Source organism: Podarcis gaigeae (genome assembly GCF_964106915.1).
Source record: "Podarcis gaigeae genome assembly, chromosome: 1".
Lineage (NCBI taxonomy): Eukaryota > Metazoa > Chordata > Lepidosauria > Squamata > Lacertidae > Podarcis > Podarcis gaigeae.
Genome location: NC_139678.1, coordinates 114,571,293 through 114,598,752, shown reverse-complemented (window position 1 = coordinate 114,598,752; position 27,460 = coordinate 114,571,293). Strand labels below are relative to the sequence as shown.

The 27,460-nt window shown below is 41.1% G+C and overlaps 1 protein-coding gene across 12 annotated transcripts in view; it reads right to left on the bottom strand.

The window, feature by feature from the left end:
- The window catches only part of PDE11A (phosphodiesterase 11A), a 154,768-nt gene that overhangs the window by 88,183 nt on the left and 39,125 nt on the right, over nucleotides 1-27,460 (bottom strand). For 8 of the 12 annotated variants that reach the window (XR_014557104.1, XM_083706742.1, XM_083706738.1 and 5 more), the window contains exons 3-5: nucleotides 7,554-7,643; nucleotides 6,238-6,378; nucleotides 2,132-2,196 (exon numbers count right to left, since the gene is read on the bottom strand). Coding sequence is in view for 11 of the 12 variants with exons in the window: in XM_083706742.1 (XP_083562868.1) it covers nucleotides 2,132-2,196; nucleotides 6,238-6,378; nucleotides 7,554-7,643 (296 nt within the window). In the remaining variant the exon portion in view is untranslated. Of the gene's footprint in view, nucleotides 1-2,131; nucleotides 2,197-3,544; nucleotides 3,695-6,237; nucleotides 6,379-7,553; nucleotides 7,644-7,700; nucleotides 7,908-8,042; nucleotides 8,600-8,627; nucleotides 8,865-27,460 lie in introns of those variants that run through there. The other 4 variants (XM_083706739.1, XM_083706748.1, XM_083706741.1 and 1 more) reach the window with 4 other exon arrangements.

The following is a 27,460-nucleotide window of genomic DNA, read 5'->3' as shown; positions in this document are numbered from 1 at the left end:
AAGACCATTCGACTTCCAAAACGTTTGACAACCGAGGCGCAATGGGTGGTCGTCAATTTCAATGGAGAAAATTGAGAAACGCACCTCGGAAGCCGTTCTACTTCTGAGGTGCGTTCGAAAACGGAAGCAATTACTTCCAGGTTTTCAGCATTCAAAAACCAAAACGTTCGGCTTCCAAGACACTCGAAAACCAAGGTTCCACTGTATTACTATGGTACAGAATAACTCTTCCATTCATTTAATGCCATTTCAAAATCACATTCAAGGCTGTTACATAGATTACTTTTTTAGCAACGTAACACAAGCCGCTCAATTCACAACCAAATTAAGGTGAAGTGTCTGGATCTAACTCAATTTGCATCAACTCTTCAATGGAACAAATCAGAACTCATTCCAAGTATTTTGGCTTAATTTGCATGTGAGTGACTGAATGGGAGGCTTCATGACGACATCCTCAAAGAAATCTCTGTTTACAGTCAAAACTTCAGTAAAAGCCTAAGATATGAGCCATCATATGAACAGGGGGATGAATAAGCAACATCATATTCAGCTAATTTTGTAAGTTAAAAGTAAAAATAAAATTTAAAAAAACTGAAGGAAAGCAACATAAATTTTCTAACTGTTTTGAATAAAATACCATGACTATCAGTCTCAGAGCAGAGCATACTGAGACAAAAGAGAAATGGATCAGCAACAAAGCAGCTGGATCTATCCGCCACAGAAAAGGGAATAATTTTTAGCTAGCTGCATAATTCTCCATAGAACTGATGTTCTCTGTTTAAAAGGAAAAAGTTTTATAAATAAAACTTACTTTAAAAGAAAACAGGACAGCAAGTCTTAGAAAAATCTCACTCACATGGTTTTCAGTTCAAATAATAAAGTTATACAATACATGCTTTGATAGCAGTATAACATCTAAATGTGTAAAGGTGCAGAAATGCAGCATCTTGTTAAATGTTTTCAGTTTATTTCAGCAGCTTCAGGAACACTGAGGGGAAAAGAGCCTTTGAGGGCAAGGTTCCAATTACCAAAGCACAGAGCTCATAATTGTGTATCTTGCAAAATCCATCATGAAGCAGGCAGAGATTTAAAGCGCACAGCATCAATTAAGATCTTGACATTATTATATGACAAGGGGATGAAATCAGTACTAGATTATGTGTGACAGGTTTTAGGAGCAGCAAAATGCATCCAAGTTAACAAAACAAGAAATAATTCAAGTGAGGGTTCAAACAGTAGGCTGCCTAAACCTCAAGCAAATTTGTGCTTATCGCTACTTGCTTACTGCTGCAACTGATTCCATCCAGATGCTGTGGATTACAGATCCTATCACCCCTGACCATGCTGATAGGAGTTGGAACCCAAAACTTCTGGAAGGCACCATGTTGGCTACTCTTGCTCTAGAGATGTTCTATCAAATGAGAGTTTCTTTTAGATTCAGGTTTCCAAAACTTGGGTCTCCAGCTGTTGCTGGACTACAACTCCCATTATCCATAGTTAATAGGAACTATGGTCAGGGATGATGGGAACTGTAGTCCCCAAACAACTAGAGACCCAAGTTTGGAAACCCTGTTTTTAGAAGGTGGTTCATCTGAATTTGGAGGAGAGTCAATCTATGTTGAACATACTTAGCAATCAGGTTTGTACTTTCGGTGTACTGTAAGCTCCTTACTTTGAATAAGACACATAGTGTTGGTGGCACAAAAAGTTTTCCATCAACTTAGGTTGCTGCATTAGTAGCAACTCTTCTTGAGAGAGGTAACCTGATCACAATAATCCATTGTCTCGCATCACCAGGTCTACTGGTTACCATAACTTCTTGCAGTTTATGCAGGCACTAAACCTATACCTGCACCATCTGAGAAAAGTATTATTTTCTCTGGTACAGCATATTGTAAAATGCAGTTACTTAAAAGAAACAGCACAAGATGGAGGAAGGGAAGTCCTGCTAATTTTGTGCAACATGTAAGAAATTGTGAAATAATCTAATTGAATTGAAAAGATATTAAATTCAGGCCTTTGTGGGGGGGAGGGGAATCACTTTTATAAAACAGCTATTCATAGACAGTCCAACAATAAATTATTATTCATTAAAACATAATCCATTGCAATATAAAACATGAGATCTAACCTATTCTCTGTATCTGCACTGCATTTTGGCGACATCAACTCGAAGGATTTGGTGAATTTCACTACCTGTCATGGTAAAACAAATACATATGAGTCTCTGATACCCCCCCCCCCAGACTTTTTAAAAACACAACAGTGAAAAAACACATGTTCAAGTGATAAAACAGTAGCCACAAAGCAACTAACTATGCTCACTGCATAGAGCCCACTTTCCCCAATTAAATAATGCTGAGTAAATGCAAAACTCATTGACTGCAAAATGATTGCTCATATAGATTAGAGTCACAACTCCAGATCACAAAGTTTACCTCCATAGCATTCTTTTTCACTTTAATGGCTCTCATGGTGAAGCATGTTGAATATTTTCCTTGTTTTTCCCCAACCATGTTTTTGTAAGTAATTCTTATTTTGTTCATCCCTAGCTAGCAGATGATGGGAGAACCAAGTTTGGGAAACCCTGGTCCAGAATTAGGTTTGGCAGCAAGCCCTTGCCTTGGAAACTCACTGTTAGTTAAGAGACCCATTAGCGGCTTGCCACCTGACCTAAGTTCTCAGCAGAAGCACTGCTACCATACAAAACTAGGGTATAAAAATGAAGAAGTGTATACTTATTAGGGGTTTTTTTTGGTGGTATTAAATTATGAAATACCAATAAATAAGTAAAATTAAGGTTTACCCCAAGTCTGGAAAGTTTTAAGATTATTGGAGTAGACCAGGGATGGCGAACCTGTGGCCCTCCCAGTGTTGTGGGACTCCAGTTCCCATCAGTCCCAGCCAGCATGGCCAATGGTCATATGGATGAGGGAAATTTCACTTGAGGGTTATGCAAATTACCTAGATGGGCCAAAGGTTCAGCTCAGTGTAATGCTCCATAATGCATTAACATTAGAGTCAAATTTATCCACACTGTCACATAAACGTGTTCCTTGCCTTCACGTAAAAAAGAGATATGGGGTGACTTTTAAAGAATCAGATATTTAGGATTTTGCCAGTTCTAACACTGAAGAAGGCTACTGCAGGTGCAAAGTTAAAAGTGTATGAAATAAATAAATAAAAACTCTGGTGAGAAAATTCAGATTATAAACTTTCACAGTGCCAGCTTACTCTTCAACATCAGGAAGATAATCATTATGCTAGTAGAGTAATATTCCCTGCCATGCAATCATTTTTCGGCAGCAGTCAAAATAGCAGACAAGAAGCCTATATTCTTATATAATAAGAGTGACAAGAGTCCAACTGAAACTAGTAGCTCCAAACTATAATGAAACCACCACAGGCAACAGGGATCTGAACACCAACCAATTGCTTAGCAGTAACTTCTATGCCTAAAAGACATTGTCAGATGGTCTCCTCAGTACTGTCTGTTTCTTGAAGAACAGTAATACATTTACAAAGCAGTACATACAACATTCACCTTGCTTCTTACACATCTCACGATTCCAGCACTTGTCAATACAAAGTGAAGCTTGCTGCCTAGTTTGTCTCGGTAATACCCCATCTATCTTCTGACAGCCACCTCCAGCAATCCTTCGGTTGCTTCCACATACTTGTGTTTTAACCAAATGTCACAGCACTAGTGGGTAAGTGACTGATATGCTGATTCAGAGCACCAATCAATCATAAATCACACTTTCAGGCAGAGAAAGCAGGGCAGTTCCTGTAGCAATCGTCACAGGGTAAGGGGTGGGGGCGGGGAGTTTGTTGCAGTCACTGTTATAAACAGTGATGATAGCTCAAAACACCATAAGGAGGAGTGAGAAAAAGCACTCTCTGTCTTGGGTGCTGTTATTTCTGTTACCATTGCTCCTAGCAGCAATGAAGGCGGGGGGAGCATTTAGGGACTTGGTAACAGAGGAAAGGTTGCATGCCATTTCTCTGCGCCACCTACCTAAGATTTAACAGACAAACCAAAGTCTCCAATGAAAGCAAAGGGACACGCCATTTTGGTGAACCAGAGTAAATCTCACAGGAATGTCTGGAGAATGCTCTGTTATTTTGGTGTCTGATGTGAGAATCAAACAATTCAGCTTGGCCTGGTTGCCTGGCTTGAGCTCCTGACTAAGTTAGTGACCTGGTATCCCCAAGGTCTTCGTGCAGACTGGGTGAGAGCAAGAGCAGAAGAATTTGGGAACACAAAACTGGAGAAAGAAGCAGACAAGCATGTGTGTCAGTCTCTGAAGATCTGCCTGCTTTAAGATTAAGATGCTGGGACTTAACTGAGAATGATTTATGAAATATATTTTATTATATGCACATTTAGACTTAACGTGCCCAACATGTTAAGACAGAATGACAGCAGTCTGAATGTGCACTTAAAATACCACAAAGTCAGCTTCTCACCATGTGTGCAAAGGCACAACATGAACACGTACTTGCAATCGTGAATGTAAGCAAGCCCCTGCACCTTTCCCTTTCATGAAGTCTTGTTCCTACTTGCCCAAGCATGAACTACATCATTAGGAGAATGTGTTTCTGCCTTATTTACTGGCTACAGGGAGCTATCTATGGGTATAAGTTAGGACGACTACTGCTATTTATACACTGGTGTTTATGTCACCTAAGGGTCTCCCTAGAGTATTCAGAATCTTGTTAAGAGCGGCAATAAGCATATGAGACCAGACAGAAGCACAGGCCAATAGAATAAGCCAGCATAGGCCAACCACTTTGATCAGCAATGAGTCATATCCTATCAAATAAAGTATACCAAGGGGATTTTTTTTTTTTAGAGGCATGTGATTTTCCACCCTTGTCAAATTTTCAAGTGAGGAATTAGTAAACTGCACTGTACAAAATTCAAGGTTACGAAACGGTCACTCTGGGCATATCTGTACTACAAATGTATACTGGTCTTATGGCAGTTCCACTGTCATGGCTTCCTCAAAGGTCTGGAAACTGAAATTTGGTAAGGGTGCTGATAATTCTTAGCCAGATGCCCTCCTAGTCCATTACTGTTGCCAGGATCCTCTGGGAAGAGGGAGCCACTCTTAAACAACTATGTTTCAGTGGTGTAGTTATACTCATCCTGATATAATTCAAATGTTAAGATGAAGATAAAATAATGAAAATACTTCTTTTAAAAATAGAAAATGTGATCAGAAGAGATGCACTGTGTTACATAAGGAACCAAAGGGGGTGTGGGGCAAGGAAGGGGGGAATTATCACTCATCTTCAAGATGTGACAGAGACACATTCCCCCCCCCCCCAAAAAACACAGAGAGAAGATAAAAAAGAACTCCAGGGGTCACGGAGGACCCAAATGCCTAATAGGTTATTTTTGCATCCACAGCAGAAGCTGATTTCGCCAACCCCTAGGTACGACTCTACAGCTGGGAGAAAAGTTGCAGATTGTTTGGCAGCTATGTGATGAAGCAGTGTCAAATTGCCAACCGGTGGCTTTTTCTGTTTGGAGCAGGAAAGACCAGTGGCAGGGGAAACACTGACTGCTACTGCTCAAAAATACCCTACCGATCTCCACCCCCCCCCCCAAATGAGGGAAGCATTGACTGCTGCTTCCTGCAGGTGCAAGGAATACCACAGGACAGCAACACACATCAGTTTCATATTCGCCCCTGACGTTTCTCTCAATAAATCATAAACAGAGGGCTGCATTGGGCACCACTGCCCAAACTCGCTCCATTTATCTTCAGGCAGCAATGCCCAATAGGACACTCATTCCCTCACTCACAGCCTTCATGGAGGAACAGAGGAGTCAACTCCTTGGGGCCGTGGGGTCTTCGGCCTCCCCAGATAAAATATTTGAGCCCTCCCCCAAGTTGATGGGCATTGCCATTCAAATGGTGTGTGTGCACCACATGATGAGATCGATTATGTCGAGCAGGGCTAACCTGCGCTGCCCCCCCCCCCCAATATTTTGTTCAAGTTGGCATCCCTGTGGGGGGAAAGCAGCAGAACTAGAAACTAAATTCTTTGGCAAGGGCAGCCAAAAATGTGTGACCCCTGTACAAAGGGAAACATTTTACTCTGTTGTTGTATCTTGCAAGAGAATTTGCAGAGTAGTAACCTAACAGCATTCAACAGTTATTTATCAGCTAAAAGAAGTCATCTTAACAGCAATACATTAGAGCTGAAATCTGAAACACCACTTACTGGAGACTCAATGTCTTCGAGCAGCAATACCGAGCAGCGGTCACACTTTAGTAGAGTTTGGGCTCGGTGCATAATCTTCTTCACAATTTTCTCTAGGTCTGTCTGTTCTTCAAATAGATCATTAACCACCTCCAGCAAGGCCTATATACATGGGAGGGACAGCTATTACAATTCGAATAAATTATTGGACAATTTCCCCCAAACAAGAGTTCTAAAAGTACCCTACCAGTTACTGTATAACTTACTGACTTTGTAATATGGGCTTACTCCTTCTAAATTAAATTTAGGTGCCCAAAACAGCAACGGGCAAATGTCCCTGTAAAAGATCACAGAAATCAGTCTTTTCGTTTTCTTGTTTTCTCAATGGGACCAGGATAAAAGGCCACTTCAGCTTTTCATGTATGCCTTTATCTATACCAATTAATGGAATTGATTGCATTAGGACTCTATTTGTAGCGTACTTCCTCCCAGACTTTCCTCAGACACACAGGTTCTTTTTGCCAAGATCTATCCCTAGCCTTACATGCCAAACTATTTGATGTGTAAAGTTGCAATAAAGTTGTGTCCTGTTGCTCTCCTGAATATGTGCCAGATCCCTAACCCCTGGCCTCCCGATTTCCTCACAAATGTCACTGACAAGATTCAGGAGGGGGGAGGGGGGAATCAAAGACTCACACTGAAATGTCAAAAATAATGACTAATTTTTTTTCTACAATAGTCAAGTCGTACAGAACACAAGAAAGCTCTTTGCAATGCTTGTGCATTGTTTTCTCATGAGTTGCACACTGTAACATCCTGGTAAAGCTTTTAGTGGTCACCATTTAGCTCAAAAAAATGTTGGCATCATAATGTCAGCGGAAAGGAATTACTTTAGAATTACTACTGGTAGATAAAAAATTCAGGTAAAAACATCCGCAGCTGCAAGATACCCTTTGAATATGAAGCTAAAACTATGAAGAACAGGAATACAGGAAATATATTTATGTACACTACAATTCTAAGCATGTTTACTCACAGAAGTTTCACTGTGTTTATTCCTATGAAAGAGCACGTAAGATTGTAGCTTTACTCATACAATATATTCTTCGCTCTTGAGCAGCAGAACAAAATAATGCAACCAATGGCAAAATACATGCACTGATTAACAAAGTGATGTGTATTAAATGTATGTGTATTTTCAACAAAGTGTCAATGCTTTCTTTAGAAATAATAGTGATTTATCTTCAGTCACCTGACCTTTTATCATGTGATCATGCAGAGATAGCATATGAAGTAAAAGTTAGTAGCAGTGGCCCAAATTGCAATTTTTCACTTACTCTGCTTCTATCATACTCCTTCCTGGAAGCAGCAAACAGCTGAGCGTTAGATATGGCAATCCCACAAAATGGAAGATACATCTCCATTACCTGGAGCAAAAAGGAATTATCAGCTATTAGAAGTTGTTATTGTAATTAGAAGTGCACCTTCAATCTAGTTCTCAAAGAGGTTGGTATGCCTGTCCACTTCACACTGTAGGACTTATATGGTGAAAAACACTCCCCTTTCTCTCCACACACATAACTGGGTCTTGGGGATAAGCACAGTCCAGGAACAAAATGGCTGCCTCAAACTTGTCACTGCGCGGTTGAGAGTTGGGTGGGCTTGTTTCAGAGCTGCACTTCAGGCAACAAATATGGCCACCAAAATGATTTGATCCTGCCTTATTTCTAAAGTTTAGGAGCTGGCCGCTTTTGAGGAACAACAATAAGAGCAGAGTTCTGGATGTTGCCACCATTCTTAAGTGTGCCCCATATAAGGAAACATACACGGCTCAGTGGAGGAGCCTATGATTTGCATGCAGAAGGTCCCTGGCACCTCCAATAAAAGATTCCCTGAATGAAAACTTGGAGAGCTGCTGTCATTCACTACAGAATACATTGGGCTAAATGGACCAATGGTCTGATTCAGCATAAGGCAGCTTCCTATGCTCTTATTCCCAGAGGTACTCTGGGAAACAATACCCTCATGTCCTGATTGTGGGCTTCCCAAAGGCATTTGACTGGCTTCTGTGGTAACGGGATTTTGGACTAGATAGGCCTTTGGGGGGGAGGTCCTCTAATATTATTGTGCTACATTTTTAGGTTCCCAATACCGCCCCATTTCAAAATTTCCCAACATATGGATACCGGCATTTCATGGAGAAATGTTCTAGCCTTGTCTTCTACATGATGAGCTATTCTGTGTGCGTGTGAAGACATAATATGAGAGGCACCATCCAAATAGCATTGTTTTTAACAAAGCTTTTCTGAGATGAAGAGCTGCCATGGCCCATGGCGAGGCTTATATATGTAAAATTTACCTTGTCACCAAAAAACATGCAACTTTAAAGCCATTTCATACATCACACATACCTTACATTATTGTCCCCCTGCCCCTCCAAAAACAACCATTTGCAATAAAATGATTTGGCTTTCCAAATGGGTGTACTTTTGATGAAGAACACACATGCTTGTGATACATTTCAGATGTGCAGTATCACTCTGTAGAAAATGGTGGATTCAATTTTTAGTGCTGAGTTGAACAAGACTGGTGATTTATAAAAAATCTTAGGGATCAGATTTCATCCAGTGCCCATGTTTTAACCTTTGCTCCTCCAATGGTCAAAGGGTGGTTCAAAATAAAATGTCATTCAACAAATAAATTCTTATCTTGCAATTCTGCCATGACACATTAATACTAGCAATACTAGATTACAGGTTCTTCAATATTTTATCAGGAGAAAGAACTTCAGCTAAAGAATAAAAACTGTTCAACACTGTCCAGTACTTGATCCTTTTCACCTCAAAATATTCCTCTTCTTCTGTATGATTCTTTTTTATTCTAACCTCATGGCTATTAAAATAAATGAATAGGTTGAGAGTGGACTATTAAATCTAAATCCATATCCTTATAATTTAGCCAATATGAGACACGCTTCACAAAAGGAAAATACTACAACTCTACAATTCTATTCTTTCTTTTGCAGGAGGATTTTTTTTTTACTTCCCTTGAAAGCTATTTCAACAAAGATTTCATGCATTCAAACATCTTTCTTTTAAATTGGCCACCTCCTTTTATTTATGGAAGAAATGTGCTCCTTAGTATTAACAAACATAATAAATACAAATTCATTTACTTTTTCTACTTTATGAAATAAGATGAATTCAAATACTTCAACTAAGAGATTAAGATGTTTTGTAGGTCACGTAGAGTTCTTGGTTAGTGATGATGTAGTAATAACTTTAACGATAATGATTATTATAATAGTAATAATTTTAAACAGCAAGCATTCAAGCACAAAACATTATATATGACATCTATTACATCAGCATAAGTGTACAAAAGACAAATGAGAAAACTTGAACTCTTTTAAAAAGCTAGAAAATCCCCAATTGCCATAAGTTCCACCTCTGCAAGTTGTACAGATAGATCATTTGAAGACCATGTTTTGAAATAGTTAGCACCAGTGACTGTTATTAAATAATAATTATAACAACTAAAAACTCTAAAAGCAAAAAATAATACTACAAAAATACAATTAATATTTTCTAAAAAGAAATCATTGGAAAATTAATTCATTCTGGGTTTTAAACTGTCCAAACATGCATGTGCCCACATTCATATAAACAGTGCAGAATGCTTTACTGAGCACATGAATCCACAGGCTAAGAATCAATCGCAATATGGTTAGGTGTGAACACTCAACCAAATCACATTATGCTTTGGGCATCTGTGCACGGTGTGTCTGGCAACCCTTACAATCAAGGCCTCTGATCAAATAAGAGCATGACAGAAGTTTGTCCTTCGCAAACATATTTCTCAGGGGAGACCCCTATTTTTATTCAAAAAATAATCCACTGCTGGTGGTTAAAGCTGTATCCTGTGCGCCCTAAATCAGGCTTTACTGGTTTCGTATCAAGAGGAACATATGGCTGCATTTTTTATGTATTCTGTTTTCATAAGGTTTCCCAATTCATTGTCTCTTACCTACTATAATATACTATTCCATGTCCCTCATTCAAATCTCAGACACCAATTTACTGGATGCCCTCTGGCAAGCCACATAGGGAAGATGATGCTGTCCTAACATACAGATTGTCTTTAGGATGCTCAGATTATCCCCGCCCCCGCCCACCCCACCATATAAGGCTGAATCACATTGCAGATATATTAGTCTTGATTCAATGCGCAGAAGGAGCACTTAGTACTTCTTTGGTACTCACACAAGTACTCTGCAACATCTGTTAGTACTTGAGCTAGCACCAAAATATCCTGTGGCACCAGTGGGGATGGGATGCCATTTATGGGAAAAGTACTTTCGATGGGTATCCTGAATCACAGCATCACAGAACTGCAGAGTTGGAAGGGGTCCCAAGGGTCATCTAGCCCAACCCCCTGCAATGCAGAAATCTCAACTAAAGACTCCCTGACAGATGGCCATCCAACCTCTGCTTAAAAACACCCAACGAAGGAGAGCCCACCACCTTCTGAGGAAGTCCATTCCACTGTCAAACAGCTTTTACTGCCAGAAAGTTCTTCCTGATTTTTAGTCGGAATCTCCTTTCTTGTCACTTGAAGCCACTGGTTCAGGTCCTACCCCCTGGAGCAAGAGAAAACAAGCTTGTTTCATCTTCCATGGGACCGCTCTTTAGATATCTGAAGACTGCAGGCCATCAAATCGCATCTCAGTCTCCTCTTTCCTAGGTTCCTCGCCTCCAGTCCGCAGTGACCTCACTTGTTCTTCACGAATTCTCCAAGATTATAGACAGAGGCTCTGAGATTACATCCGCAAACTCCCTTAGTACCCTTGGGTGCAGCTCATCAGACCCTGGAGATAAAGTAGCTAGGTGTTCCCTTACCACCTCTTCTATTGTGGGCTGTAGTTCCCTCCCTGCAGGTTGAGCACTGCTTTACTTTTGGGTGAAGACAGAGGCAATGTAGGTGTTGAGGAGTTCCACCTCCCCTCTGTCACCAAGTAGCTGTCAGGGAACTGCCATCGGAGCCAAGGGTGGAGGTAAGGCTCCCCAATGAGAGGGAGGGAGAGGGAACCAGCAAGGAGAGAGGGAGAGCTTCCGCTGGGGAAGGTAATGAGCGTGATGCCAGGAAGAAAGGGGAGGTTGAGAGGGCTTCGAAGGGAGGGCTCCGAGACTCTTCCAGCGAGACCAGCGGGGAGAGCACAGGACCTCCGCTTGGGACACCCACTCTGCGCAGAAAGCTTCCGCGCAAGGAGGCTAGGCGGAGACTTGGTGTCAAAGAACTTTTATGTTGGAAGAAGTTCAGGAAACGCCCACTGACAGATTCTGCCAGTGATTGAGGCAGTCACGGTGTAAGGGCTGTCCAGCCAGGGGAAAGTTTTAGCCAGACAACCCAGCCTGGAGCAGTTTGCAGCTTATGCACAAGCAACCCCAATTCCCATTACATAGCATTTCTCCATCTTCCATTTCCCATACAGGCCCTTCTCAAATCTCAAATGATCTGGAAGCTCCTTATGCAGCCGCACCGGTTTCTTTAGATGCCTCCCGCTTGTTTTTCTTGCCTACATTTGCGCCTTCAATATTTCACCTTTAAGAAACTCCCATCCATCTTGTACTCCCTTCACTTTTCAGTATTTCTGACCATAGGATCTCACCCAGTAGTTCCTTAAGCTTTTTTAAATATATATAGATAGATATAAAAATCAGCCTTCTCAAAGTCCAGAGTGCATAGCTGACTAAACTCAGCTTTCCCTTGCCTGTGTATCATGAAACCCAAAAGGACATCATCACTTCCTCCCAACTTCCTAGTACTTCCACTTCATTGATGTGTTGCTAGTAACATCCTGTTTTGTCCTAATGCAAAGCTCTCAGATGAAGTTAGCCTGAATTTAGGGGCTGTGAAACATTAGGGCTATTGGCAATGCTTCGCTCCTTCCTGAACAACTGGGCAGGAAGTGTATTTACAACAGCTTCAAATGACTTTATTTGTCTTCCTTCCCTTTCTTCAGGGTGATTTGGCGAAACGTTCGGAGAAAAACAACAACACAGAACAAATGGCTCAGTGAACATTCTGTGAGAACAACATTATGAGCAATGTTACCAGCTTACATCCTGCAAAATGTAGAAACAGGACTCCGCTTAGCAGGGTGCCAGTACTGAAGCTACCAAATGAACTGCTTGATAACTTGCAAATTAACACGTGAAATGTATGTCCTGGTCATATTTCAAAAGGTCTGCTCTACATAGCTGTACACTGGAATTGTTCAGACATTGCTACAGATAAGTCATTTAAGATTTTAGACTTAATACTCTTGCAGGAACATTGCCACCTTCTGTCCCCCACTTTTGATGGTAGTGCATATTACTTGCATTGATAGGGGGTTTCGAATAGTTTACCTTTGAGGTCCCATCCAACTCTATAGAATTGTATGTTTCTACTTCTAAATGTGCTTTGCCACACCTACTACAGTTGCAGGACCTCTTCCCCATTCTTCTGAGCAACACCCTGGAAGTCTGCCCCCAAAGCCCTCCCCGGAAGGCACGATGGTACTTGTGCATGTTTTGACTCAGACAACAAATGTAGATTTTTGGTAGTAGAATTACTACCGCAAGTGTCCAGTGCCTGCAAATGCAAACAAAACACCTGCCAAAGAAAGAGCAAACCAATCTATTTCTATGTCCATATTCTTGAAGAACTGCAACCTGCTTTTCACAAATGTCTGCTATTTCACACCAAATAACAACAGGCTGACTTCTACACAATCTGGATAAATCGCGGGTTCTTTATAAGGTCTGGAAATATTCTTCAGAATGCAGCTGTACATAACATGGGATTATACAAGCGGGAGCCCTGAAAAACAGAACTCCGTCACAAAAAGCAAGTGTTTGTACACACAGGGGCTCTTTCCAGACCTTATTCCAAGCATGTGAAGGCTGGGTACTTATGAGATTCCACTTCTGTGCCACCCACCCATTCAAAGAATGTCGGAAAGGTGCCGGAAGGAAAAGAGCATGAATACACAGATATGCAAAACTAACACATTAGAGTGTTTGGTATACAAAATGCTCAGGGCCGTCTTAATCGTTGGTGCTAGGGATGCATGGCACCCAGGCACCGGGCTCTCAGGGGTACCAGGCCAAGAGTCTGGGGCTGAGTGTTGGAGTCTGGGGAAGAGCCGCCAACAGCCGAAAGGAGCAGAGCCCATCGGAGTGCCGCGGGCTCTTTTGCTGCAGATGGCTCTTCCCTGGACGCCAACGCTCACCCCTGAACTCGCGCCAAGCTGCCCGCAGAACAGCCTGTGGGGCTCAAACGGGCTCTGCTCCACTCGGCTGTCAGCTCTTGCCCCAGCTGCATGGCAGCTGTTTTGGCACCATGCCCGGAGCGCCGTGTAACGTTGTGGGCGCTGCGCGACACATCCTGTTGCATGCACCGAGCTGTGGGTTCCTTTGCTGGCTTTTCCGCTGTTGGTGCACGCTCCCAGTGCATTAACCCAGAACACTGTGAGAGTAAACAAAATTTAGGGTGGTATATCAGCACTGATTTCTTTTCTGCCATTTTCATGGGTTCATCAGGGGAAGCAGAACCTTGCAGGTGTAGAAAGTGTGAGGAAGCAGCCATGTTGCCTGTGATCACTGGTGTGAGCGAAATTCAGTGCAACATACCAGTAAAAGCCACTGGTCCATAACATAACAGGTACGTGGGTGGCATTGTGGGTTAAACCACAGAGCCTAGGACTTGCCGATCAGAAGGTTGGCGGTTCAAGTCACCGCAAGAGGGTGAGCTCCCATTGCTCGGTCCCTGCTCCTGCCAACCTAGCAGTTTGAAAGCACGTCAAAGTGCAAGTAGATAAATAGGTACTGCTCCGGCGGGAAGGTAAACGGCCTTTCTGTGCGCTGCTCTGGTTCGCCAGAAGCGGCTTAGTCATGCTGGCCACATGACCTGGAAGCTGTACGCCGGCTCCCTCGGCCAATAAAGTGAGATGAGCACTGCAACCCCAGAGTCGGTCACGACTGGACCTAGTGGTCAGGGGTCCCTTTACCTTTACCTTTACCTTACTGTGGTGTGAAAGGAACATTAGAAAACGGGACAGAAGAATCATCATTGTAACCAGGAAATCCCCATGTCCCACAGTATTCCCCATGTCTGAATGCACCCTAAAGGAAGTTTGCATTTTGCAGGGCATTCAACTATTCATTTACTAGAAAGTAAGGTCCCACAGCTTTCAAATTTCCTTATTTTGTACTGTCTCTACATTCCGGACAAACTCATTAGCTATGGCATTCAGGAGCCAAACCAAAGCAGCGTCAGGAGCAAAAAGTTATTTCTGCAACCAAGAAGAAAACAACTGTGTACCAAAATGGTTTATCCTATCAAGCCACAGATTTGAGTTTCCCAAATAAAATTAGTTTCATTAAGCCTAGCGCCTCCAGCTTATTTTGCCATGACCTAAAAGTTATATAAAAGGAAGCAAAAGAAAAACAGCTCATATCTAACTTGAGCAAATACACTTTATTAAATTTAACATGTTAAGGTCACTCGGGCGACAAATTCATGTATTATCACAAGCAGCGAGGGCAGCTTTACGGTTTTATTATAAAGTCCTTCTACATGTCGATAGAATTTGTAGCCCGAAGAAAGTAAATCATGACTTCAGTGTCTTCTACTAACTGAAGGGACAGAAAATGTTTCTCTCCCTAGAGCAGGATTGGCAAATCTTTTTCAGGTCAAGAACCACATTTGCTCATGGACAACCTTCCATACCAGTGGCGGGCTGAGTTAAAAGGAAAAAAGTAGACCAAGCAACAGACGTAATCCATAACGTTGTAAAGTAGGCTGCATTCAAATAGAGGAAGCGTGTGGCTGTAGAGTCCGATATGGGAGAAACGTGTTTTATTTCAGGTTTTGCAGATTATGGTGTCTGGTTTTACTGTTACAGGTACACCATGGCGTTTCTTCTCTCTGCATTCCTCCCAGCGGTCATTCTTTCTCTGGCCAGTGCTGTGGATGCACAACCTGACTGTCTACCTCCAAGCATTTGCGATCATCTGCAAGGGATTTCCATATGGCTGGGTTAATGATGCCAACCTTCAGGTCACGTTTGAAGGATGGATATTTTACAGGACGGATAATTCTCCACATTTGGGCTGATGCACAATGCCTTCAGGTTCATCATTGTTGCCTGGTGAACAACCCAAGCAAACTGAAGCACTTCAGTATGATTAAATGAGTTTCAGTTATAGGTACTGGGTTATTGAATGGAGTAATATCCTCAGTGATACAATGGGCACAGTTCATTGGAGTTCAATGGAGATACTGTTAAGTGAAATCAGTTGGCCTTTCAGGTTAATGTATGTAGGGCTAGATAATAGACTATAACTTGTATTTTCTGCTATGGTCTATGGAGTAATGCAACAAACACCGTTCTGTTCTATTCCATAACTTGTTATTGGGATAGGGGATAATCAGTTGAAGTGAGAACAAGTGGAACTCTGCAGCCATGAAGTATCAAGTATAAAAAATGCCGATGCTATAATGACTGACATCCACTTGATGGCACTATAGACATACGATTTCTGTTTATAAAGGGTGGATGACTCTTCCACAAGGTAGCAAGATTTGCAGGTAGAACTGTTGGGGAGCAAAACATTTCAAAAACTGTGTCAAAACTGACTCAATGTCTGGGTCAATAGAAAGATCTGACCTGGGACTTTAACTACTTGTGAGAAAGCTTTACAGAATTCAGTGTCTTCTGAGAAAGTTGCAGAAGAAGAAGGAGTTTGGATTTGATATCCCGCCTTTCACTCCTCTTCAGGAGTCTCAAAGCGGCTAACATTCTCCTTTCCCTTCCTCCCCCACAACAAACACTCTGTGAGGTGAGTGGGGCTGAGAGACTTCAAAGAAGTATGACTGGCCCAAGGTCACCCAGCAGCTGCATGTGGAGGAGCGGAGACGCAAACCCGGTTCACCAGATTACGAGTCCACCGCTCTTAACCACTACACCACACCCAAAAAACCCCAATAAAAACGAGAGTTTAATCAATCAAAACATGAAACTTTTGCAGTCATGAAGTATTAGGTGCTTATTACTCTTATTTTATTATTCATTTGTTTAACATTTATATTCCTCCCCCCTTCCTCCAAGGAGCTTAGAATTGCATATATGAAGCATGGGGGTCACTTAGGGAATATTTTCACAGTAATCCTGTGAAGTAGGTAGCTCTGAGGAATAGGAATTTGTGCAAACACACCTGGATTTTGCACACCCACACCAAGCCACTCTGGTCTAGTCACTATAAGACACTGGTCCCAATTACTAACTTCATAGAAGGAAAACAAACTGATTCACCAAATGCTAATTCACATGGGAGCCCCTAATATATGAACAAATAGTCCTGCATGCATTTAAACAGAGGCAGCTTATCCCCAAGTACATTCCTCCGAGCGGATTTTTTATTCCAATGGGCCTAATCTGAGCATGACTAACAGCGGATATTCAGCCATTATGTGGATGTGCTTTTTCCCTCTCAAAGAATGCCAAGAAAAACAGAAAATAATTCAACACAAAATATCAGATAAAGCAATCTAACAAAATATAGCATAAAACGAAATATAAAACATCATCCATGGAGTGGTCTCTAGTCCACAAAAGCTTATGGCACACTGAAACTTGCTAGTCTTCAAGGCATGGGATAGCCAACCTTTTTGGGCACAAGGACGTGTTTGAAAATCGAAGAAATATCATGGGCAGCTCTGAACATCATTTGTGATTCTTATTTTTATCTGTAGCTACCTTGATTACCACCGGGGGGGGAAGCGGGATATATATAAATATATAATAATAATAATAATAATAATAATAATAATACTAAAGTGGTGGTGCTCAGAAGCTCTCCCAAAACAGGCAAAAATCCTGTCCCCAAAGAAATAACACAGAAGAAAACAAAAGTCAGTACTACCCTCAGAAAATGAGAACAGAAAACAGACAGCTCTCCCAATCAACAAAAATGCCAAAAAAACTGATTCAAAAATAAAAATTGGAAGGAGCACAAGCCCCATGGCACCATAACTGGGGATCCCAGCTTAAAAGTACCACAAGCCTTCCTGTTTTTGCTTCAAGAAACATGTCTGTACATCTGGAAATTAATAAATGAGTGTTATAATTATTGTGCCATAAATTTCAGGTGACTATTCCTCTCCTCCCTCTCATCAACCTCAGGATAACCTCCCTATTTGGGTTCCTGCTATTTCCAATGTGGCGTGTGTGCATTTCATTTGGTCTAGCTTTAGCAGAGACTGATGCTGGCGGCAATCCGCCTGCAAGCTTGTAGAGTGAATTATATTAATGGGGAAACAGCCTCTCTCTTCTCTCACCCCCACCCCCAAGCAAAACATCCCAAAAGCTCACTGAGCAGTTAATGCAGCTCCATGCCTCCTGCAATGCAGACATGAGCCTGGAAGGGGCAACTGAGCTTTTTTAGATCCTTCCAGCTTTTGCAGTAGAAAAAAAAGGAAGCAGGGAGGAGAAGAATCCGCATAGAAAAGTGGTTCCTCTGGGTTCACTTACTTAGTTTTACAATTCATGCTGCTCTGCAGTGACAGTAACTGGAAGCAAAAATGATCAGGTACCACCAGCATTATGCGCTGATTAAATCAGCGGTGAGGATGGACAGAGCCCTATAATGTTAACTCGCTTGCTGAAGCTCCAGCAAAGGAGAGATGCGCTGAGCTACAGAGTGTGTAATCTGATTGTTCCAGCCAACTAGGCACGGCAGCTGATATTCGCTAACTTTCATTATCAGCAGAAACAGACAACAATAAAAACTCAACAGAGCACAAATTTCCGTTGTCTATATAAACTAGGAAACATAAGGGAAATACCAGAAGCGAACGTTAAAATATCTGAAGAAGTGTGCATGCACACGAAAGCTCATACCAAGAACTGACTTAGTTGGTCTTTAAGGTGCTACTGGAAGGATTTTTTTTTGTTAAAATATCTGTTTGTACAACTAAGACCCCAAATCCTGCAATCCTCCTATTGCTTAATAGCATTTTAATCGGTCCAAAAGGAGATGTACTGCTATATGCAGTAATTAGAATACTGTTTCTAACATTTACTGAGCTTCCAGTTTTTCATGGTTTTAATATCCAGCAAACTCCTCTGAGTATTTTATGGAAAACCACCCCATAACATTTAAGGCACATCAGAATTAAAGAAATGCAAACATTCCAGAGAACTGAATATGCATTAAGGTACACTAATGGAGATCTAGGAACATTTACATGGTTCTTGTAGACAGGCAAAAGACAGCAAAAAAACCCAAAACAAAGTTCATATTTGAAGCGTTCACACCAACTACAAATTAAGAGTGAATTAAAATGCCAACCTACAAAGTAAAATCAGGAAAAATGTTACACTGAAGGTGCATATAGCTTGCTCCGCATGGGGAAGAATGAAAATGAATGTTCATAGAGAAAGAAGCAATTGAAGGCTTAATTTCATTTCTAGGTGAATTTTATAGCTGAACAGCCTTCAAAATTGTGAGAATAGCGTCACTGTTTCCAATTCAGAACCATTTTCTTGGATGCCAGGAATGAACACTCATCCTTCCATCCATACTGAAAAGAGGAAAGCTTCTCTCTGTGAGAAAGTGTAATGGTTTCTGATATAAATGAAACTACCCCCACCCACCCACCGACAGGGTGCTGATGGAAGGGGGGCAGTCCTGTATATATTTGTGGCCCTGTCTATTTTTCTAGTTTTTTTCAAATGTGGCTGCTATTTTGGATTGTGCAGACATTCAAGGCAGACATTCTATGACTGGCACCCACACGCCTTTCTAAAAATTCCAGATGTTCTCACTGGTCCAAAAAGGTTGCTGAGCCCAAAGAATATAATAATGCCATCATGCTGAGCAAATTACATGCAACAGTGTGAAATTTATGGAAGGATCACTTATAATTTGAATTCCAAAACCGTATTTTTGTGAAATTTCCAGGGATAGGCTGGGTTCACAGATAAATGGAGCAGCTTCTCTGAACCCTTCACAAGAACATGATAGGTCCCTGTTGCTGCTTGTAAGAAAAGATTAATTTAAAATTTGACAGATTTAGGCAAGTATGCATCAATAATGTGCTTTTCATTATTATACACCAAGGCAATTTATTTACATTACAGTGCATAAGAAGCACAAGCACTTGACTTAATCTTTGCAAACACAATTTTGAAATCTGCTCTTATTCAATTGTAAAATGAAAATCCTTTTAACTTGTTGCTTAAGAGATTCCACAGTGATGATCGTTACTCTGTTGTCATTGTTTATCATGTCCTCTAAGTAGCTGCAGCTGTTAAGCATTCAGGACAAAATTACTGTGATGAACTATCATGGAGGTGCACGTCTGGCCAGACATTTTGATACTCTGTGTGATGTCTGCTTTTAAAAACCAACTCTACTTGAAAATACCCAACAGTATTTATTGTTCAAGGGCAATTTATCCACTTCTCTCCAGTGTCACCTCTATGGACATATTTATATAGTAAGCTATACTAATCCTTGTGTGATGAATTATGTGTTTTCTTGATTACAGCCTTCACAGCTACAAGTTTTTCTAGAAAGAGGATGTCTCAAATACAAACCAATTTCCTCTCTGTACTTATGCTACCCGAGATGGTGATGTCTTGAGAAAACAAATATATGTGTCTTGCCGCAAGGAATTCCTCAGAATGCTGTCAGCATAATAAATACCCCATAAGTGTATTATTGTGACAGTGGGTCATAATTCTCCATATAGTGGCAGATTCTGGAGCAGGAATATGTGCCATTGCTAATATGTCCCCATGAACCACTTCCATCTTAACTCTACACTAGTAAAAGTGAGCACTAAAATGTTTATTTCTGTCGTTACATAGCAGTCATGTCCCACAACAGCCCCGGGCGCCAGCTCTGTCCTTTCATCTTCTGTGAGGAAGCACTTCCTTCCTCACATTTATTTGAGAAATCGGGACAAAAACCTCATGCCAGTCCCATCATCTATCAAACTGGTGCCCATTGGTGGTGGCCCCCAAGTCTGGAATGGTTATCAAGTTCAATGTAACAGATCCAGAATACAGGCCATTTAAAATAAGCTGTCAATACTTTTCTCTTCTGAGAAGTTGCTTACGACATGGAATTCATTTTTCTTTTAACTAGCTTTCTCTGATGTTTCCTCTTTTTTTAAAGTATGAATGTTTCAAATAAATAAGTAAAACATTACTGATCCTACCACCCTCAGCCATGCTATGAGGAGTTTGTTCGCAAGCACTTTCTCTATATCATATGTATCATCACCTGCCAACATTCCCTTTCTGCTGATAGAACAAACTCTATGTAAGAGATTGAATGGACAAACAAATCTATCATTTAAGAAACTACTGAGGCCCATGTTGGTCTGTGACACCCATGCAGAAGATACACAAAACCAATTGTTATTAATTCCACTCTCCGAAGTAGAGATTAAGGAAATCATTCTTTTAAAAATGGCAAATAGTACGACACCTGGATCAGATGGATTTCCAGTAGAATACAGTAGTATAAAACATTCATAGATCTCTTGGTGCCAAAACTTCACCAATTGTACGATAGGATATTTGATAAGGGAACATTATGAGAGGCATTTAACCAAGCCTGCATTGCTGTTATACCAAAAACAGGTAAAGATCATACTCAGTGTGCTAATTATCATCCAATTTCACTGATTAATGATGATACTCTATTGTCTCTGTGCATGTGCACATGCCTCTACACCAGTCAACCTCCCAATGCCTTATCTCTTGTGCCACCAGGATTCTGGCTCCTAAATAAACAAAGTAGATGAGGCCCACAGGGTTTTTAAATTTCAGAATCAGCCTAAATACTGTCAGCAGACTAAAGGCCAATCCAAACAAATCAGGTTGTATACAGCCCTGATAATGAAGTAACACCCTTGATCTGAGTAACTCGTTGGCTTGCTCTCCTTTTTGCCCACATGGCTTGGAACCTTCTACTAGCCCATCATCCACTTCTGGCACTTTAGATCCTGGCATGCATGGACTAGAACCAGACCCTCAGCTGGCCTTGGACTCCACGGCCTAAAAATGAGCTTGGCTGAAGTCTGATGAAACTTAACCTCAACGTTTGACATCTGACCTTAAGCTTGCTGTATACTTAAAACCAACAAAAAAAGAGTCAAAGGGAACAAGAAGCTACAGAAACTAGAATTCGTAAATAACAAGTCAGAATGATGTCCCAGGGTTTAAATGTGGATTATGGAGGGATCCTTACAGAAAACAGCATTGTCTTCCAGTTGGCAAACCATGTATTGTTTCTATGTGTGATGTTTAAGGTTAGAGTATTAGTTCAGTATTTGCTGAACGTAAAATGAAGCTAGAATGAGCATAACAACCTTATTTTCTGCTTTGATGCAACTGCTCTACTTAAATTAGAGTTGTTTTTTAAACCAGCAAAACAATGTCACTGTAAATGGTTTTCAAAGTAGCTAGTGACCTCAATTAAAGAAACATCCTATGCCACCTCCTCCTACATGCAGCCTTAATAATAATATAAATAAATTAAATGGGCTGTAGGTGAGAAAGTGCTCAGAATTCAGTAACTTCTATTGAATAGAATTCATTTCCATTAATAATTTCATATGCAATTCAAATTTTACAACTCTCATTTTCTGATTGTATATTGTTGGAGTTGGTGGGAACTTTCTGAATTGAAGGCAAGGATGCTCCATAGCTTCCCGCTGAAATTCTGTAACTTCTGATGCTACAAATGTTCCAGGGTATTTGGGGCTTTACTTTGTCTCACTTTTGATGTGCTATAGTACAAGTGTAAGGAAAAGGAAAAGGACCTTTCCAGGTTATGTGGCCAGCATGACTAAACCACTTCTGGCGCAACAGGACACCGTGATGAGTGCCAGAATGAATGGAAATGCTGTTTACTTTCCCAGCCACAGTGGTACCCATTTATCTACTCATTCCGGTATGCTTTTGAACTCCTAGATTGGCAGGAGTTGGGACAGAGCAACAGGACCTCATCCCGTTGTCCGGACTCGAACTGCTGACCTTCTGATCTGCAAGCCCAAGAAGCTCAGTGGTTTAGACCACAGCGCCACCGGCTCCCTGTAATGCAAGTGTACCCCTCCAGACTGTAATAATGTGGTAACAATGAGGAAGCATTACAGAAAAATGAATAAGGTGGAGTGGTCCTATATGCATGGATGGTCCTATATAAATCCACCATTAATGGACTATTTCTGGACCAATTATATATCAAACACACACACCCCACATAAAAAACTCAGTCTGGAGGGGACCTATCTGTTATTAGAGTAAGAAGCTAGGAATGGTGGTTTTTTTGTTTTTAAATAATCTTAAAATGTTTAGTGCAATAGGCCATTTTAAAACTGCTTTTAGTCTTTGATAGTTACTGATGTGAATCTCTTTGCTTGGATAATGAAAGTATGGGGAATACAATTTTCAGAACTGTAAGGTTTGATACAGAATCTTATAATGTACTAAGACAGCTCTCTGAAAAGATGGCCTCACTTCCAGTTCTACTTAGTGGAGCTTCTAGATATTTTAATAAGCTCTGCAGAAGCTGTCTTTCCACAGGACATACATTAGCTCGCTTTCACATTTGCGAACCCTACAAAATTATTGCTAAAGCCTTTCGTTAGCATATGCGGTCATAAACAGTGAGACACACCATCTCCCACAATCCCAGTGATGTTAAAAACTGCTAAGTGTAACGATACGTTTTGTTTTTATTTCAACTGGGTAAGTGGCTGCATAAAAAGAACGAATCACACAGAACTTAATTGGCTGTCATTTGCACAGCAGCAACTGGCGAAATAACTGGACAATGTTATTTTATTCCGGCTGAAAAAAATGTCATTGCAAAGCTGACATGCTGCATCTTTTGCTTCCTGTTTATTCATTAGCTGCATGACACTCTGCCACAGCTGCAAGCAATTAGAGAGTTTTGAAATGTTCTATAAGGTCAGTGATAGAAATTTGCTAAAATTAAAAAATCAGCAAAACAGGACAATTATGTTAATTCATCAACAAAGCAGAGGTCTTGGCTGTACACCACCAATGTAGTTGTGTCCAAATATTAGTGGGGAAATGCAGTCTAAGCACTTGCCCGCCTGCAATACATTGTTAAAGTTCAACATTTTAGCATGTTGCCCGATCTCCACCCACCCCCTTTTAACCACAGTCATATCTTGGAAGTCGAACAAAAGTCCATTCAACTTCCAAAACGTTTGGAAACCAAAGGGCGGCTTCTGATTGGCTGCAGGAAGCTCCTGCAGCCAATCAGAAGCCATGGAAGCCCCGTCAGGTCAGACGTTGAGGTTCCAAAGAATATTGGCAAACCAGAACACTCACTTCTGGGTTTGCAGGGTTCAGGAGCCAAAACATCCAAGTACCAAGGTGAGATCCAAGTTTGGGATCCAAGGTACAACTGTACTTATTTTCTTTATTTTATATTTAAAGCACTTTCACCACACTCTTTAGCCAAAATAATCTTCCACATCATCTTCCATACCAATTAAACAACACTTGAAAGGGCAGACCGCGCTCTCAGGCTTACAACCTAAAAACTATGTCACAAAAGAAAAAGGGAGGCGGAAGGAGGAGGGGAAGGAAAGTAATTTCTTATACAAGTTCTTAAAGTTATAGTTCTTACAATGACCAGCTGGGATGGAGATAACTCAGGTAGTCATTGCAGAGCTGCTATTACACTTCCAATTTAAAGCAAAACAGCAATGATTGGATGCTGCTAAACGGTCCAAGTCTGGAAGAACCCAGGATGAAGCTTGTTCTTCCAAAGGTCTGAATTCCCTGATTAAACTTGCTTCAGGGCAGATGGTCAATCATCAACCATCCCATAAAGTATGCCTCTACCAGCCACATCCTCTGAACTTTTTAAAAACAGAGGCATTGAACAAGCAGAGGCACTCAATTTATTGGAGCACTTAGATGGCCTGCTTCCAAAATGCTGTGCAGACACATCAGCTAATCTTTAAACTGCTCCTGGGAGGAAGACAGTGGTATTCATTTCAGAGAAGAGGAAGACATTTAGACACGTTTCCCCCCCTTTCCTGGAACATATTCATTAAACGTAACAACATCTCACAGGTAAAAAGTGGTTGTGACTCATGCATTCAAAATTAAAGAGCAAGTCACTGGCTATTAAAGTTTCTTCTGGACCATGATACTAGCTCCCATAAAAGCTGTTCAAAATACTTTATATCACCAGCATAAATAACACTGGGAGGAAAGCAGAGAGAAGAAAAGTCATGGTGCACCGGTAGCAGCCAAACCAAACTTCTACACCTACAAACCAAACACCCACCTGAAATAAAACATGTCTCTCCCCTATCGGTCTCTACTGCCACAACAGGCGCTGTAAATCTCCAACACTTTCACTTTACCTCTGAAGGCGCACTCTTCCATTGTCTCCCGAGGCAGCCGGATGCCAACAATAATTTAACACTAGTAATATCCAAGAGTGAGATTTATTATGTCTGTTTGTATATGCGGGGAACACAAAAAGAAGAAAATGTAAAATGACTTGTTCACTTCACAGCAATGTCTCATCTAACACCCGACTCCTGGTCTTCAGTACTATTTTGGATAACCTTTATCCTACAAATATTCCTACTATAATTTTTTCTAGCACTTCTTTTACTGAACAATGTGCTTTACAATACATATCTCATTATACCAACTGATTTATAGCAGAACCAAGCTGCAAAATACAAGGTTCTTACCATTTAGAGCCAAATGTATTAGGATCTAAGTCTCTAGAATACTGTTTCCCAAACTTGGGTCTCCAGCTGTTTTAGGACTACAATTCCCATCATCCCTGACCACTGGGCTTGCTAGCTAGGGGTGATGGGAATTGTAGTCCCAAAACAGATGGAGACCCAAGTTTGGGTCTCTAGAAGAAGGCGTCAAGTGGTTTAGGGTTTAGGAATACAATCACTGGGAGAAACTGGGCCACTCATCTAGTAAAACTGCAAGCAGCAAAAGTATTACATAGCCCTGATATGCAATTCCACAACTATTCTCTCCTGAAACAAAATCCTATTTAGAAGCAATCTCACACTGTACCCTAGACTCTACTGGTATCCAGCCTATAACAGTACAGAAACATTCTAAACAACTTGTTACTCATTAAATAACAGTTAGTGAATTTGTGGAGTCGTTTTGGAATGCATCTGTAGTGTTGAATATTTTTTGGTGGTGGACAGTTCCACAGATGAACTGTGTTATGTTAAAAAAGCAAACAAACATGTTTTAAATCTGGTGCAGATAAATCCTCTCTTGCTTCAATACCGTATAAATTTAACAATATTGTTTAACAATAGTAATCTATTGTTCCTTATTTCTCTTCCCACACCATTCATGATTTCATGGACTTCACTTCTTACTAGACATCTTGTATGAGTCTGAAAACTCTTGGAACCCACTGTGTAATGTGCTGGTTCAACTAAATACCAACCAATTAAATTATGCCCATGCCCATACTTCTGCGGCAATCCTTTCTTCAAACAAAACAGTACAACCATTGAAGAGAAATCTAGCATGATTTCCATTGCTTGGTAGTGCTTCGAAAATAATTAGATAACAAAAATAACCAGATTCTTCTTGTTCCAACGTTGTTAGTAAATGCAGCTGATGATCTGATGAGACTATTTGAATGGAATGATTTCCTGTAGGTTTCATCTATTACGTCAGTGAAAACTAGGGCAAATAGTTGAGAAGAAGCTAACAAACCGAGGTTTCTTGATTGCAATGCTGTGGAGGCAAGACTATTTACTGTCTTGTTGAGGAAGTTGTAAGAACGGTTGTAAATGCATTACAAATTACTCTGGTATGCTGAAAATGGGAAATCAATATTCCCCCCCTTTTCAGAGGGCTAGTTCAGAACTTAATAGTATTAAGTAATTACTTTCACTAGTTCTCTTGGGAACTCTAGGAAAGAAGCAACTCCACTTCCTTGCTTATTGCTTACCAATACAGTATTGTTCACTTTAATCAATTTAGTAGTTCAGCTATGATTGCTTTTACCATTGTATTTGGTTAAGTAAAGTTCCATAAGGGGCCGTTTGAATTGATGTTTGACGTGCAATTACTAGTCACTGCCTCATCCCCTCTTAATCTAAAGTTCTCCTTACATTTAGGTATGCAGAACCCAACGCGCATTTCAGTGGGAACAAATATGCTGTACACTAACTTTTGGTGATGGCCAGACAGAATGTTTATGTCCCAAAATAAAGATTTTTTGGGCATAAACATTCTGTCTTGCCATCACCAAAAGGCTCAGAGACAAAAAAATAAATCTTTAACACCTCCAGCTTAGTACACAACCTATGATTACACTAGGGAAGGATATATTCAAGCCTGATCAATTACATTGAGTATTTGTTGGCTTTCCATGAATGGTCCTATTATAAAGGTGCTGGCTAGCTAACTTGGTAGGTGGTAAGGAACTTGGTCTGTAACCTGCAATCTACCATTTGGAAGTGGGTGGCGTGGTGGTCTAAACCACTGAACCTCTTGGGCTTGCTGATTGGAAGGTCGGCAGTTCGAATCAACACAATGGGGAGCTCCCCCAGCTTCTGCCAACCTAGCAGTTTGAAAGCATACCAGTGTAACAGGTACTACTGCAGCAGGAAGGTAAACGGCGTTTCCGTGCGCTCTGGATTTCATCATGGTGTTCTGTTGTGCCAGAAGCGGTTTAGTCATTCTGGCCACACAACCCGGAAAGCTGTCTGTGGACAAATGCAGGCTCCCTCAGCCTGAAGCGAGATGAGTGCTGCACCTCATTGTTGTTGTTTAGTCGTTTAGTCGTGTCCGACTCTTCGTGACCCCATGGACCAGAGAACGCCAGGCACCTCTGTCCTCCACTGCCTCCCGCAGTTTGCTCAAACTCATGCTGGTAACCTCGAAAACACTATCCAACCATCTCGTCCTCTGCCGTCCCCTTCTCCTTGTGCCCTCCATCTTTCCCAACATCAGGGTCTTCTCCAGGGAGTCTTCTCTTCTCATGAGGTGGCCAAAGTACTGGAGCCTCAGCTTCACAATCTGTCCTTCCAGTGAGCACTCAGGGTTGATTTCCTTCAGTATGGAGAGGTTTGATCTTCTTGCAGTCCATGGGACTCTCAAGAGTCTCCTCCAGCACCATAATTCAAAAGC